The following is a 16253-nucleotide window of genomic DNA, read 5'->3' as shown; positions in this document are numbered from 1 at the left end:
CCCCCTCAGGGTTCCAGAGAGCCAAGAATATGGAATACTGGGATCACTGGTGTTTCCAAGTCTTAAAATTCACGTTTCCTTATTCTAACTCTCACCTAAATATAAGTACTCCCAATAAAGCACTTCACTCTCTCTATTCACAATCATGAGCTCTACTATCAATATCATCTCACTGGGCTCCAAGATATTTGCTTTATTTTTCATGCTGATGTAACAGGTGAAGATTTGAGCTAACATTTTACCAGGTGACCAACACTTATGGAACAGAACTCTGCCGTTTACGGTGAGTGGCTTTACCTTGAAAAAGACTTGACTGTGATTGAGGAGGGCAGAGGGCAATCAGGTTAAACTTGGATGAGGAACAACTGAAGAAACCATTCAGCTGAGGAAAGCAAACAACATGACTACTGTGGGATCAAAAAACAACTCACTGCTCACTTAACTTTTCAAAGAGCTGCCGGCCCTGTCAGGGCTAGCTGTGTGACGCTGCCTACTCTGTCTCTGGGGTTAGTAACAGATTTGGACGGAGCTCCATCCTGTGGCACCACGCCTCACTCTGAACGTGCTGCAGGATCAAGGAGCCCATGACTGGCGGTGCCCCAGGACCCTCCCGGCTGGGTGAGTGGCTCCATCGGGACTCTGCCTGGCCCTGCTACATCAAGGAACTTGGTGGTTTCCCCTCCAGGAGCTAAGTTTATAATTCACCTCTGTGGCTGACAGGCTAGTCTTTCTGATCAGACATGTGGGAAGGAACAGAGGAGATTGTGAACTGGAGCCAGAGTGCATGGCCGGGTGGTTTTTCAAGTACTGAGCTGAATCCGAGGACTTAGTGGCTGGCACCTCACCATGGGTGTTATAAGAGCCCTGCTCGTGGCTCAAGCCTGAGTGAGTGTTAGTGGCTTAATCGTGTCCAAATCTCTGCAAACCCAGGGACTGTAGCCTGCCAGCCTCCTCTGTCCATGGGATCCTCCAGACAAGAATACTGAAGTGGGCTGCCATGCCCTAAGGCCTGAAATGCATGAGACTATAACCTGAGGGCCTCAGTCAGACTAGGTATTCTAAGCACAGATCTGTTAAGATCTCATGTAAACAACTCAGTGAACACGAGTCTGGGCAAACTCCGGGAGGTAGTGGAGGACAGGGAGCCCCAGCACACTGCAGTCCACGGGGTTGCCAACAGAGGAACATGACATAGTGCCTGAACGACAATAACAATAGTCCTAAGGTGGGAACTTCTGCAGAGACTGAATACAGAAACATAAGCAGTCCCCAAGTCTCCCGCAGATCCTACACCTTCACTCTAAACTCTATCTTCACAAAAGAATTCAGCGGTTCTGCACTTGGAAGAACTCTGGCATGAATGACAAGGTCATTATTTCAGGGAAGATTTGTATAGGGCACCAGGATTCACAAGGTGGAAAGCTCACATGTTCCTGTGAACACACACATCTCATTTGTTCCCAAGCACCCAGTGAGAAAAACAAGACAAACATACTAGTTCCATTTATAGTTGAGAACGGTTAGTCATCCTAGTTTTTAAGACCATGTAGTTTAATTTAACACACACACAGAGAAAAAAATTGGCAGAAGTCTTACAACACAGTTGATAAAATGAATTTCTAAGTGTTTAAAAAACAAAAAAAGGATCATGGTGGCATTTAGGGTCCCACTTTGCTTTTTAACATCAATTCCCAAGCAAAACACTTCAAAGCGTGAAACACAGTAAAAATCATGACTTACCTTATCCAACTCACTAATACAGTAGAGATCTGCAGAAAAACCATACGTAACTGCTTTTTCACTTATTTCTTCTGCTATGGCCTTTGCCTGTCCTCGTTGTGTAGCATAGAGTAACAAAAACCTCATCACCTCAAGGCATATGGTACAGCTCTAATAGTTACACTGTAAAATGGAAAGGGAAAAAGGGATTTCTCTTTTTAATGGAGCAGTAAACAACCTGCAGGTATTAATTTTCTTAATTAAAAACAGACTGCAACAATATCGAGGGATAATATGAAACAGGTTTACTAACTTTTTTAGCATTAATTCTTAAGGTCTAAGAAAGAGAGTATTCATGAAATCAAGGCCCATACAAGGAAAGCTCTAATACCACAGCTCAGAAATCAGATTCTGGGGCCAGACTACCGGGGCTTGAATCCAGCCAGGAGTGACCATTCACAGGAGGGGAACTTCAGGCCAGCTTCTCAACTGACCAGTCTCTTGGTTCTCTCACCTTTAGAGTGGGACAATGACGGTACCTACCTGACAAAGACAATGGTGAGACACAGAGCAGTGTCCAATAAATTTCAGATACCTTTGCTCTCTTAAAAGAAGGTAAAGTTAAAAATTCACTAAAATGGTAAAAACTCAATTAAAATTGATTCCTACTTGATCCCAATGCTAAATAAATCACAGTACTCTAGTTAATACCTTTCTTATTTAATTCAATATCATATACATCTGCATGCATGTGTAGACATACTTAACATACCTACATACCTTACATACCTACATACTTACATACCTAAACAGAGAGAAACACTTTTAATTCACTCAAATCTTTTACTAGTTTTATGTTTTTTCCTGAACAGATAACCAGGAGTAAAATAAAGGGCTCACAGATTTTTCACCACACCTCAAGTGTCTGAACCTGACAGACTGTCAATACGTAAGGATTCAGGATTCCCAGGTAAACTACTGGTAAAGAACCTGCCTGCCAATGCAAGAGATATAAGACACACCCGGTTAGATCGCTGGGTTGGGAAGATCCTCTGGAGGAGGGCATGGCAACCCACTCCAGTATTCTTGCCTGGAGAATCCCATGGACAGAGGAGCCTGGCAGGCTACTGTCTATGGGGTCGCAAAAGTCGGACACGACTTAGCGACTAAACTACTTCTACTAGGCTCCTCTGCCCATGAGATTCTCCAGGCAAGAATACTGGACTGGGTTGCCAAGCCTGGCGGGCTACAATCCATGGGGTCACAATGAGTAGGACACGACTGAAGCGATTTAAGCACGCAGGGCAAACTGAAACTCAAACAAAAACTTAGCTTTTGGGGAACGAACCGCAGATACTTTTTTGCTCCTCTGGCCAATTAGATCTGAGGACAAAAGACACGAAGGAATTAAAAGGTAAAAGCACAGTATTAACAAGCAGGATGCTAAAAGCAGGTAACAACCTGCGGAACAAAACATCGCTGGATACAGCGGGTACGCAAGAGGTTAACTCTGGATTGAAAAAAACAAACAAACAAACAAAAACTTCCTGCATAGCTCAGTCGGTAAAGCATCTGCCCGCAATTGCGGGAGACCTGGGTTCAATTGCTGGGTCGCGAAGATCCCCTGGAGAAGGAAATGGCAACTCACTCCAGTATTCTTATCTGGAAAATTCCATGGACGGAGGAGCCTGGCGGGCTACAGTCCATGGGATCGCAAGAGCCGGACACGATTGAGCGCTATCTTTCTTCTTTCTTTCCAACTCTTGATAAAAGGGTAAGGGGACGACACGTTAACACCACACACGGAGCTGATCCAGAAGCACGACAGCGCAGTGATGGGAAGGGTTTCAAACACTATCCAAGCCAAGCGCCCGGGGCACTTCGCAGGAGCCACAGGCGCCGTCCGAGATGCTCGCTGCGTGAGACCCTCGGCCCTCAACCACCTCACGGAGCAGGCACTTGCAGCCCACGTTTTTCAGGAGGTGGGGTCCCCGGCACCCGCAGGACAAGGTCGGGGCGGAGAACCAGCGCCTGCAGCTGGTCCGCGTCCCTGCCTCCCGCGTCCCTCCCCATAACCCGGTGCCCCAACGTGCCCTTCGACTCCCGTCTAGGAAAAGTGTTCGGAACCACAGACCCCGAAGGAGGAACGGCCCACAAGAACCTGCGGGACCGGCTCCGCCGTTCTGCACGCCCCGCGGCGCCTCCGGGAGGTGACGGTGAGGGCGCAGGGCCGAGTCCCCGGCGCAGCCCGCCCTCCGCCCTGCCAGGTCGGAGTCCTGACCTCCTCCCCGCGTGCGTCCAGCCTGGGCCGGCAGGAGGGACGCGGAGAGCGCCGCCGGTCGCCCAGATCTGGCAGCAGCGGCCGCTGGGTACACTCACCTGAAGGAATCCGGCCTGGCTGCTGAGGAAAAAGCTCAGGGTCCGCAGGCCCCGGCTCCCGCGCCTGCGCACACCGCCTCGCGCGGGGACCAATAAGGAGGCTCGGGCAAAGGAGCTGAGGCCAATCACCGCGCGCCTGGGCGTGGGGCGCCCGCCCCTTCTTGGCTCACGCGCCGGAGGCCCCCTCCGGTGAAGGGCGAGAGTTACGGAGGCCGGCGAGGCTGCTGAGCCGCGTGGGTTGCTGGGACCCCGGCGTGCGCGGAGTCCGGTAGGTATCCAGGCGGGCTGTGGGCTTGGCTGTCCCGGCGTGCGGGGCCTCACACTAGTTCCCCGTCTCGCCGTCCCGCTCTTCAAACGCGGTTCCCGCCTTTCCCGGTGCCTGAGCGTAGGATTCCGCGGCGCTCGTTTTGGGGGCGCCCGGCCGGTCAGGTCCTCTACCTCCAGAGAGGACGCGGCTCCCCCTTCGGGCGCCCCGTCCCCCGCTGTCCCGCACCCTCGTGTTCCTGGGTCTCCCACAGCGGGGCTGGTCAGGGGTGGACCGGCCGGCCACCTTTCCCCTTCGTTGATAAGCGTTTTAATTTTTTTTCCCCCCTCCATCTGCAAAGCTAGACCTTCTTGTGCCAGATTCTAACTCTGAGGGGAAACCGAACCCTCGGAGATCTTGAAGCTGCTCTTTTCACCCTTGCCGTGTGAATTAATGGTCACTTCAGTTGTGTGTTTTGAGGACGTTGCACCAAGTGCAGTTCTTTCCGTCAGCCAACACATAGCAGGCGTGCGTAGGAACCAGACTACCCGAGGTGAAGTCTGGCTCAGCCGCTTACTAGCTGTGTGAACTGGACAACGTGAGATCTCTGTGCTTCGGTTTCCTCATTTCTAAGATGACGTTAAAGTACTTAGTTCATTGTGTTGTTGGGAGAATTAAACATAACACTGCCCAATAGATGATAGCGATGATTATGAGATCCAACCGCTTTTCTGTAACATCTTGGAAATCTCCACACCGTCCTAAAAAATAGTTGGAATAATCCTCCCACTCATTAGCATATGAAATTACCCAGCCTATAAAAACTAACCACACCTAATTTCGCAGCCACATTCACCCTCTGCGATGGCCCACATTCCATGGAGTGTGCTTCTCTCTCTATCTGAGTAAGTCCACTTCTTACCTATCACTTTGTCTCACTGAATTCATAAAGAACTTGAGCTTCATTAGGTCCTGAAACCAGGTACTGTGGGCTTTGGCTGGGTTGGAGTCCCAACCACGTGGGTTCAAGTCCAAAGCAGGGTTTTGGCTAGGTTGGAATCTCAACCACTGTGGGTTGAAGTCCCAAGCAGGGTTTTGGCTGGGTTTGAGTCTGGCCATGTGAGTTCGAATCCCAATCTGAGGTAAACAGTTTCAATTCTAAGCTCTAGGTTGCAGAGTCGCTCTTCTGGTACTTAGGCCTTTTTGCTGTTGTTTGTTTTCATTGGAGTATAGGTGTTGCCTTACAACTATGTTGTGTTAGTTTACAACTATATTTGTGTTAGTTTCTGCTATACAAGAAAGTGAATCAGATACATGTGTACACACATCCTCTCTTCTTTGGATTTCCTTCCTGTTTAGGTCACCACAGAGCCCTGAGTAGAGTTCCCTGTGCTTACAGGAGGTTCTCATTTGTTATTGTTGTTCAGTCACTCAGTCATGTCAGACACTGTGACTCCATGGATTACAGCACACCAGGTTTCCCCTTCCTTCACCTTCTCCTGAAGTTTGCTCAAACTCATGTCCACTGAGTCGGTGATGCCATCCAACCATCTCATCCTCTGTCATCCCCTTCTCCTTTTGCCCTCAATCTTTCCCAGCATCAGGTTCTTTTCCAGTGAGTTGGCTCTTTGCATCAGGTGGCCACAGGATTGGAGCTTCAGTTTCAGCATCAGTCTTTGCAATGAATATTCAGGGTTGAGTTTCTTAAGGATTGACTGGTTTGATCTCCTTGCAGTCCAAGGGACTCTCAAGACTCTTCTCCAGCACCACAGTTCAAAAGCATCAATTCTTTGGCACTCAACCCTCCTTATGGTCCAAATCTCACATCCATACATGACTGCTGTAAAAACCATAGCTTTGACTGTACAAATCTTTGTCGGCAAAGTAATGTCTCTGCTCTTTAATACACTGTCTAGGTTTGTCATAGCTTTTCTTCCAAGGGGCAAACGTCTTTTAATTTTATGGCCACAGTCACTGTCTTTAGTTATCTATTTTATATGTAGTATCAGTAGTGTTTATATGTCAATCCCAGCCTCCCCATCTATCCCACCCATCCTCCCCCCTTGTTCTCTATGTCTGTGTCTCTGTTCCTGCTTTGCAAATAAGTTCATCTATACCATTTTTTAAATTCCGCATATATGCATTAATATAGGATATTTGTTTTTCTCTCTGATTTACTTCACACTGTATAACAGTCTCTAGTTCCATCCAAATATCTGCAAATGGCACAATTTTGTTCTTTTTTTACTTCTGAGTAACGTGGTACTAATGTTTGAGTGGGAGATGTTTCGTGGGAATGACTCCTTTTGGGTACTCATCCTTAGTTTCATAAGCATTGATGTTGAATGAACTGTGCTCTAATATATTTGACTACTTTTTTTTCTTTTTTTTCAGCCTTTTAACATAGTTGTAACTCAAGAGGAGCTGAGAATCTGATGGCATGGCTTTAGTTACCTTACGGAGGAACCTCTGTCACTTATCTGATTTTCGGATACACGGAGCTCTGGCTGCTCTGAAAACTCAGCATGTAAATCATGTTCACAGGACAGTGAAAGAGCATCTGTGTCCGTGGTTCTGGTCGCTGCAACCTGGGCCCATCAGAGTCCGGTTCCATCATGCCCATTGTAAGAAGTTTCATTCAGAGAACGGAAATGACCTCCATCCAGTTGGGGAGCCAGGGTTCTCTCAAGTACACAACTGGGACAGATTTGAGCACAATGTTAAAAATGTGGACGAACAGACGTTTTACAGGAAAATAAACAGCTTCACTTCATCAGGAGAAGTCTTACGTTTTATAAGCACACTGGAGACTTTGCCTGATACTATGATGGCAGAAGCCTTACGTCGGATTTGTGAAGTGGAAAAAAAAAATCAAAGGTCGCCGAAAGAAATACTGGAGAGTAGTGCCTTTCAAGCTTTGTGTGATCGGTTTGGACGGGATCCCTCGAATCTGTCGAATGCGGGTTTGGTGACTGCTTTTCAAGCCCTGACTCTGTTGTGTGGGGATGCCCAGAGTCACTCGCTGATGAACCTGGAGGCAGAATGCCAGCGTCGTCTTGAAAGGGGCGGCCTGGACGTTCGCAGTCTTTGTATTCTGGGGGAAAGTCTGATTAAACTGCACGGTCCAGGTTGTTCGACGCTAGACCTGATCGTATATCAACTGCAAGGGGAAAGTTTGGCAACATTTACCCCCGAGGATATCGTGACCCTTTACAGACTACTGCAGGCGAGTCCTGAAAAAGCAGACCAACAGCAGAGGTTCTTAAATAAGATCAATCACTTTTCTCTATCACTAGTTTCCAACCTGAGTCCTAAATTGATGAGCCAGATGCTCACTGCCCTAGTGGTCCTTGATCAGACTCAGGCACTTCCCCTGGTTATCAAGCTGAGTAAATACGTCGTGCGTCACATCGCTCGTTTCACTAGTGAAGAGCTCAGAAAGGTCTTAGAGGCCTTCATATACTTTGGGCATAGTGACAGATTCTTTACAGAAACCCTGGAGCAGCATGTCGCCTCACTGTGTCTCACTCTGGATCCTGAGCTTGTCAGCAGAGTCATGGAGTACTGCAGCAGAAAGCTGATCCTTTCAGAACCCATCTTCAATGCAGTGGCAGAAACTTTTGTTTGTCAAACAGAAAAATTTTCACCTAGTCAAACTGCCGAGTTAATTGAGCCATTTGGAAAACTCAACTATCTGCCCCCAAATGCTTCTGCTTTATTTAGAAAGCTAGAAAACATGCTGTTAACCCACTTCAATCATTTCCCCCCAAAAACACTGCTGAAGCTTCTCCATTCATGTTCACTTATTGAGCGCCATCCAGTCAATTTTATGGCCAAGATATTCAGCCCATATTTTCTCCAGCGGCTTCAAGGTGAGTTGGTTATAACTTCTGAGAGTAGGAAACTTAGCATTTGAACTTGATGTTTTCAAGTCACGTATATAGCTTTCTTTTTTTTTTTTTTTTGAGGCGGAGATGGCAACCCACTCCAGTATTCTTGCCTGAAAAATCCCACAGACAAAGGAGCCTGACGGGCTGCCCCTCTGAAGAGTTGGACACAACTGAGCGACTAAGCACACACACACACAGCATGTACCTTTTTATTGAGCCTTTATTTTTCCTTCCACTATGATCTGAAGAAGAGATCTAAGTTGCAGATGCTCACATAAACACAAGGTTAAAGACTGGTAGAACATTGCTTAGAGAGATAAAGCGTTTTTGGGTAAACAGACCCTGCTGCCCTAGCTGAGAAACAATCTTCTTGTCGAGGTCTGGTGATGACAATGGCAGTATCATTATAACGTGTAAGGAGCTTTGATGACAGCAGTTGTATCACTCTTTTTCCTTTAACTGGCTGCGTGTGGAACTTCCCTGACCAGGGATCAAACACATGCCCCCTGCAGTGGAAGCCTGGGGTCTTACCCACTTAACCACCAGGGACATCCTGTCCTTTTTTGTGAGAGATGTTCATCTTAATTCAAGACCACCCAAATCTGTAAGAATCTAGATCTCCATAGGTAAAAGGAATTCCCCACTAATTCTAATTCTAACATGTATTTGTCACTTTTAATTATATTCTCCAGTTAGGAGCTTGCATTCTTGAAAGCCAGAATGAGATTTCATTGAGATGACAGGCAGGAAGGCATGATTAATTCTAACAAGTTATTTCCCTAGTGTCATTTAAAGGTATCTTATTAGAGTGAATTAATTAACATCATTGTGGTTCAGTCGCTCAGTCATGTCCAACTCTTTGAGACCCCATGGACTACTGCACGCCAGGTTTCCCTGTCCTTCACCATCTCCCGAAATTTGCTCAAACTCGTGTCGTTTGAGTCCGTGATGCCATCCAGCCATCTCATCCTCTGTCATCCCCTTCTCCTCCTGCCTTCAATCTTTCCCAGCATCAGGGTCTTTTCCAGTGAGTCGGCTCTTCACCTCAGGTGGCCAGAGTATTGGAGCTTCAGCTTCAGCATCAATCCTTCCAATGAATATTCAGGACTGATTCCTTTAGGATTGACTGGTTTGATCTCCTTGCAGTCCAAGCGACTCTCAAGACTTCTCCAGCACCACAGTTCCAAAGCATCCGTTCTTTAGTGCTCAGTGCTTCTTTATGGTCACAGTTAACATTGTGCATTCTGGCTGTTCTTTCTCTGATTGCACACACCAAAGTTCAAACTTAACTCTGACTGAGATGCTTTGTGTTTCAGGTGAAGAGTCCTATTTGGACAGACTGAGCCTAGCGCAACTGACCCAACTCTTCTTAACCTCGATTCTAGAATGCCAATTCTATAAGGTAAAAGCATGAGCTCATTGCTTTATTTCCCTACAGGAATGGGTTTCTTTGCTTCCTTCTTCCCCTCCACCACTGCTCCCATTAACCACCCACCCCCAGTCATCTTTTAAGTTCCTTCTCTTTTGAGCTGAGTAACCGCTTTAAAAAACAGAGTTTTCATTCACTTGGAGTCAGTTGCTACCAGGTAGACTTTTTTCTAGTAATTCCACCCGTCGTGGATGGACTTAGAGGCCTTTTCCAATACTTGTCTTGATCAGCCGTGCTGTCATAAACATGCATACATACCCTTTCATACTGGAACCCTCTTGTTGTTTTAATCTAAAGACTAGGTTCCTGACCATGGGATGTTGCTGTTCAGTTGCTCAGTCGTGTCCGACTCTTTGGGACCCCATGGGCTGGCCGCAAGGCTTCCCTGTCCTTCCCCATCTCCCGGAGCTTGCTCTGACTCCTGTCCATTGAGTCAGTGATGCTGTCCAACCGCCTCGTCCTCTGGATGACTGGATTGATTTTCGGCAAACACTGATGGATTTATTTCCCCCTAATAGTTGTAGATGCCTCATTTCACCAGCAGTGAATGAAAGTGACTGTCTCCCTCCATTTCTGTCACAGTATGTTCTTAGCGCCTTTAATTTTGTCATTCGACTCAATGAAATGTCATGTCACATGTTTCAGTTGCATTTTAATGAGCAGTAATGAAGTTGAACATATTTTCACGTGTTTATTGGTCATTTACATTTGCTGTGAATTGCCTCGTTATGCCTTAATTCTTATTTCTTAGGGTTGTTTGTCTTTTTTGTTTTGTTTTTTTGTCCTAGTGAAAGTGAAAGTCACTCAGTCATGTCCAACTCTTTGCAGCCCCATGGACTATATAGAATTCTCCATGGAATTCTCCAGGCCAGAAACTGGAGTTGGTAGCCTTTCCCTTCAGGGGATCTTCCCAACCCAGGGATCAAACCCAGGTCTCCCACATTGCAGGCAGATTCTTTATCAGCTGAGCTATCAGGGAAGCCCTAGAACACATTGTAAAAGACATTAACTATTATGTGTGTTGCACATATGTTCTCCTGGTTTGTTGTTTTAAATTTTTTTAGTTTCAGTTTAATATTGTTTATGATGCCTTTTTGCTACACAGAAATTTTTGTTTTCTATTGTCAAATCAGTTCATTTTTTATGGCTGCTGGGTTTCCTGTGTTGTTTTTGAATATTTTGTGACTCCTAAGGTAGTATAAATATTTTACTGAACTTAAAAAATACTATTTTCCTATTACATTTAGATCTTTAATCTACCCGAAGTTGATTAAAGCCTGTAATGTGTGGCAGAACTGTAGCTTATTTCTTTTCCAGATGGATAACCAATTACTAGCACCATTACATAGCTTTCCTTTTCTTACTAAATTGAAATGTCAGCTCTATCACATTTTCCACTATTGAAAACTCAGTTGGGTGGCCTCAAGCCCCTTAAAGTGGTTCTAAGAGCTCTAGGAATATTTCTTGAGCTGGCTTGCTTTCTTTGTCTTCCTTCCTTCCATCCTTTTTTTCTTCTTGTGACCACTGACTACATTTAAAACACATTGAAAAGATATTTTGAATTATTGAACTATAACAGGAATATAACTAAATCTTGAACTATAACAGGAATGTTTGGCATTGTCTCATTGGCAGCAACATGGATGGGCCTAGAGAGTGTCATACTGAGTGAAGTCAGAGAAGGAGAGATGTCGTATGATAGCCCTTATGTGTGGAATCTAAAAGGAACGATACAGATGGACTTACTTACAAAACAGAGACTCAGAGAACGAACTTATGGTTGCCAAGGGGAAGGGATAGTTAGGGAGTCTGGGTTGGAGATGTACACACTGCTGTATTTAAAATGGATTACCAGTCAGGGATCGCACAGGGAACTCTGCTCAATGTTATGTGGCGGCCTGGAGGGGAGGGGAGCTTGGGGGAGGATGGATACTTGTATGTACATGACTGAGTCCCTTAACAGTTCACCTGAAACCATTGCAGCACTGTTTGTTAAATCAGCTATACCCCAGTTCAAAATGAAACGTTTTTTATAAAAAGAATATTTGGTATTGCCATTTTGAGAAAGTTATTTGTACTCAATCTTAGAGACACATCCAGCCTATAAAGTAATTTTGGGTCAGATTTTTATACTCAGGCAGCATTCTCTGGTTTTGTACCTTATTTTTCTTTTTCACATTTGCACATACATTTTTAGGGTCCAAAACTTCTTCCTAAGTTTCAAGTGAAATCCTTTCTTACTCCGTGCTCTTCCCTGGAGACCCCCATGGATTTTCACCTTTATAAATCTGTGATGATTGGACTGATCGACCTGTTAGGAGCAAGACTGTATTTTGCTTCAAAAGTGTTAACACCCTATTGCTACACAATAGGTAAGTAGTGGGGAGTTTTGTTGTTAACTAAACCTTGGCATACAGTCCTCTGATGGAACATGTGGGCCTTAGTAGCCACCACTGGTCTGGAAACAAAGTGGAGCTGGTCCTGCACTGAAGGCAAATGGGAACAGGGGTGGGCAGTAGGGATGAAGGGTCAGGACTCTGGGTGGAGTCCTGCAGGTTAGCCTCATGCAGCAGAACGTCTTTGGGCATCCTTTCGGGGCATTCATTCTAGAGGAATAGTGACCCAGAGTAAACAAATGAAGTAGCTCAGACTAAAACCCGGGACACAGTAAGTATTCAGTAATAGTCAGCTGTTTTTGTCCTCTCAGGGCCGCCCAGGCGGCTCAGAGGTAAAGAACCTTCCCGCCAGTGCAGGAGACACGGGTCTGATCCCTGACTCGGGAAGATCCCCTGGGGAAGGAAGTGGCAACCCACTCCAGTATTCTTGCCTGGAAAATTCCACGCAAGGACAGAGAAGCCTGGTGGGCTGCAGTCCCTGGGGTCACGAGGAGTCAGACACAACTGAGCACATGAGCATTTGTCCTCTAGGCTGCTGCTCTCCAATACAGCTGTCCATACTGGTCACTGTATAAATTTAAACCAGTTACAATTCTAAAAATTCATCATTCAGGTCCCCAAGTGCACTAGCCACCCTTGAAGTGCTCCGTATCTGGTATAAGTGTTTCCGTCATCGCTGAAAGTTTTGCTGGACGGCACTACCTAGAGAGTCAAGGGCCTTCTCCTTTCACACTGTTGCGTCGAGGACAATCAGCTCAAAGAGGACAGGGTTCCTGGGCTTCACACGGTCACGTCTCACTCCCCTCCTTCATGAGCTCCTTTTATAGGGAAGGACGGGGAGGCTGCATGCCCAGGGCCCACACGTCAGGGCTCTGGCCGCCTCACCACCCCTGGGGCACCGGAGTGTGGGGACGCTGGGTGCCAGTTGTGTAGGATCGTCTTCACTGTTCCCACCATCTGTTACCGAGAGGGTGAAAGTGTGTGCCTCAGTCCTGCCCCAGGGACCCGGAGGGCCCCTCCTTGTTCAAGTGCAGGGGCGCCCTCTCAGTTTACCCTGATGTGGTTGGGCAAAGCTCTGATTAAATTAAAGTTCTCACCATTGTCTGGTGTGGTTGTTACTTTGCAGCCTTCTGCCCAGTTGATAAACGCAGTGCGGAAGAAATCAAAACAGCCAGAAGGGAAGGAACCTAGTGTTTGTGAGGGTATCACACGAAGACTTTTTCCTTTCTTCTCTCACCAGATGTTGAAATTAAATTAGATGAAGACGGATTTGTATTACCATTTACAATTGATGAAGATGTACATAAAAGGTAAAGAAAACCGTTGTGGTCTGTACATTACGAGACTTGTCCAGGTTAATACACAAGGATTGTTTGTTAAGAAAGTGGAAAAGGAAGACATAGTTCTGGAGATAAACACTATGGCATACCAGTTTTAGAAATTCCTTGTAACATTTTGTGAACCTTGATGTTGATAAAGTTGAGTGCTTTTTTCATCAGATAATTGGATGACAGTCATGAGTCAATTGAAAACCGTATGGGCACAAAGGCATAGCCAAATCCCAAATAAACTCTGGCAACTAAAACTATATGAATATTTTGGATTGTTATAAAAATGAAGTTCCTCTCTCCTGTTCTGTTTTTTAGAGTAGCACTGTGCATTGATGGTCCAAAAAGGTTTTGTCTGAATAGCAAACACTTACTGGGGAAGGAGGCTACTAAACAGAGACACCTGCGCTTGCTTGGTTATCAAGTTGTCCAGGTACGGTTTTGCCTTTTTTTTTCCCCCCAAAAGCCATTTCTAGTTCAGATTTGCTTTTCCCAGGGTACTAGATGGTGTGTCAGCCCAGTGGACCAAGACTAGTTAAGTCAAGACTTAAGTCAAGTTAAGTCAAGACAAGTCTAGTTAAATGCCAACTTTGTTAATTATGCTTATCTGCTGATTGGTACTTTGAAACGGTTTTTAAACTTGTTTTCCAAAAGTGAGACATCCCTAAACTCTATATAAAACTCTATGCTTTACTTTGCTTTTAGAATTGCTAGATTATTAGACTATTTTAATTTCCCTTAATATAATGAATAAAATGGACAAGATGGCCCATTAAAGCCAGGACCTTCATCGACTCCTAATGTTTAAGACTCTTACTTGTCTTTACATTGAGGATCACGCAACATCGCTTCTCGGCCTTTTGGCTAAGATCAAGTGTGAGGATCACTCAACAGGGTCTTAAGTGAGCAGTCACCGTGCGTGTAATGGAGGTTCCTGTCCCCAAGCTGTCTACCACCCTGCTCTCTGCTTTCCTATGTGGTTACTTTTTTCCACTCTGTCTTGTACACACCCAGATTAATTTTTCTAAAACAAATCATTGCCAGTGTGCTCAGAAACCTTCCTTGTTTCCTTACCGCTTATGGGATAAAGTCAAGCTCCTCTGCATCTCAGCATTCCGGACGCTCCGTGGTCTTGCCTGCAGCCAGGCCGTCTGCTCGAAGCTCAGCGGTCTCCCTTCTGGCCTTTTCCCTCGCCCAGGCCACTCAAGTGGTCCCACCCCTCGGAGGGTCCCAGTTCTAGTCCTTCCTAACTCCCAGTGAGGTCGACCTCTCACCCTGATGTAAAGTGTCAGAAACTCCCTCTCAGTACTAAAGCATGATGTTCATTGTATTTTCTGCTTATTTTTTGTATTTATTGCATATTTTAAGTTGGTACCTGATTTGTAGGCTCCTTGGGGACAAGGGTCATGTTTAGTGCTTGTCCGGTCACCCCTCTCAGCGCTGGCAGCACCGTCACGGGCTCCGGGCACACGGGACACATGAGCCGGCTGTGATGCCCTCCCCCCAGGAGCCGACATTCCACCGTGGGGGCGGGCGTCACGGACAGACAGGGTACCCCGAAGCCCAGGTGATTTCAGATTATGAAGGATCATGACGGCTTTCTTTTCTTCTCCTCACAGATACCCTATTATGAGATTGAGATGCTAAAATCAAGACTGGAATTAGTGGACTATTTACAAGGAAAACTATTTTCTCAAAACTCAGGTGGTCATTGGTAATAAGAATGAATACGGACTTCTGAGCTCACAAAGTGAAAGAACTTGCGAATTAGCCATTTATTTATGGAATGATCTGGAAAGGGCCTCTTGTTTCCTTGTACTTTGTATACACTTTGGTTGTTGTTCAGTCACGAAGTCGAGTCCGAGTCTTGGCAACCCCATGGACTGTGGCACGCCAGGCTTCCCTGTCCTTCACCATCTCCCGGAGTTTTGCTCAAACTCATTGAGTCAGTGATGCCGTCAAAGCATCTCATCTTCTGCTGCCCCCTTCTCCTCCTGCCCTCCATCTTTCCCAGCATCAAGATCTTTTCCAGTGAGCCAGTTCTTCACATCAGGTGGCCAAAGTACTGCAGTGTCAGCATCAGTCCTTCTCATGAATATTCAGCGTGGATCTCCTTGAGGATTGACTGGATTGATCTCCTTGCTGGCCAAAGACTCAAGAGTCTTCTCCAATACCACAGTTCAAAAGCATCAATTCTTCAGAACTCAGTCTTCGTTATGGCCCAACTGTCACATCCATACATGACTGCTGGAAAAACCATAGCTTTGACAGTGTGGACCTTTGTCGGCAAGGTGATGTCTTTGCTTTTTAATACGCTGTCTAGGTTTGTCATAGTTTTCCTTCCAAGGAGCAAGTGTCTTTTAATTTTGTGGTTGCACTCACCATCAGCAGTGATTTTGGAGCCCCCCAAAATAAAACCTGCCACCGTTTCCATTGTTTCCCCATCTCTTTGCCATGAAGTGATGGGACCTAATGTCATGATCTTAGTTTTTTCAATGTTGAGTTTTAAGCACTTACCAGTAGCAAATTTAAAATTAATCTTTATTTAATACTAGTATCATAGATACTTTTATACATCAAACAGAACTGATCAAGTACAATAAAGGAGTGAGTAAATGTCATTATATTTTTTTAAGTGTTGTGTCTTGTAATGGTTATCTACTAACTGAAAATATATTGAGAAACTTTTACTTGCTCTTCTAACAAATGTAAGAAATTTTATCTCCTATTTTTTTCTTTTGTATTTTATTAGAGGAAGTAATATATGGTAAGAAAAGGAGCAAGGAAAATAGGTGTGCTTATGAACATATAGAATTATAGATTTACACAGAAGTAATCCTTTAGTTAATAAAATTTTGTATTGGTATG

The 16253-nt window shown here is 45.5% G+C and overlaps 2 protein-coding genes across 6 annotated transcripts in view; one reads left to right on the top strand and one right to left on the bottom strand.

Annotated features, from left to right (window-relative positions):
- The window catches only part of MTRR (5-methyltetrahydrofolate-homocysteine methyltransferase reductase), a 33080-nt gene extending 28915 nt beyond the window's left edge, over positions 1–4165 (bottom strand). For both annotated transcript variants that reach the window (XM_065905181.1, XM_065905182.1), the window contains exons 1-2: positions 4099–4165; positions 1741–1902 (exon numbers count right to left, since the gene is read on the bottom strand). In XM_065905181.1, the coding sequence (XP_065761253.1) occupies positions 1741–1866 (126 nt within the window). In that variant the 5' untranslated portion in view covers positions 1867–1902; positions 4099–4165. The remainder of the gene's footprint in view (positions 1–1740; positions 1903–4098) is intronic.
- A 137-nt stretch (positions 4166–4302) lies between these two features.
- FASTKD3 (FAST kinase domains 3) lies at positions 4303–16251 on the top strand. Of its 4 annotated transcripts, none has more exons than XM_065905286.1 (7): positions 4303–4366; positions 6737–8214; positions 9549–9634; positions 11859–12033; positions 13298–13367; positions 13704–13818; positions 15005–16251. In XM_065905286.1, the coding sequence occupies exons 2-7, from the start codon at positions 6783–6785 to the stop codon at positions 15101–15103; spliced, it is 1977 nt and encodes a 658-aa protein (XP_065761358.1). In that variant the 5' UTR covers positions 4303–4366; positions 6737–6782; the 3' UTR covers positions 15104–16251. The 4 variants fall into 4 exon arrangements, with proteins under 4 accessions (XP_065761358.1, XP_065761361.1, XP_065761360.1 ...); XM_065905288.1 differs by lacking the exon at positions 4303–4366 and adding an exon at positions 4387–4473; XM_065905287.1 differs by lacking the exon at positions 4303–4366 and adding an exon at positions 5079–5247.
- The last annotated feature ends 2 nt before the right edge of the window (positions 16252–16253 follow it).

Source organism: Muntiacus reevesi, chromosome 14 (assembly GCF_963930625.1).
Source record: "Muntiacus reevesi chromosome 14, mMunRee1.1, whole genome shotgun sequence".
NCBI lineage: Eukaryota > Metazoa > Chordata > Mammalia > Artiodactyla > Cervidae > Muntiacus > Muntiacus reevesi.
Note: the sequence above shows the minus strand (reverse complement) of the source record. Positions and strands in the feature narration are given on the sequence as shown.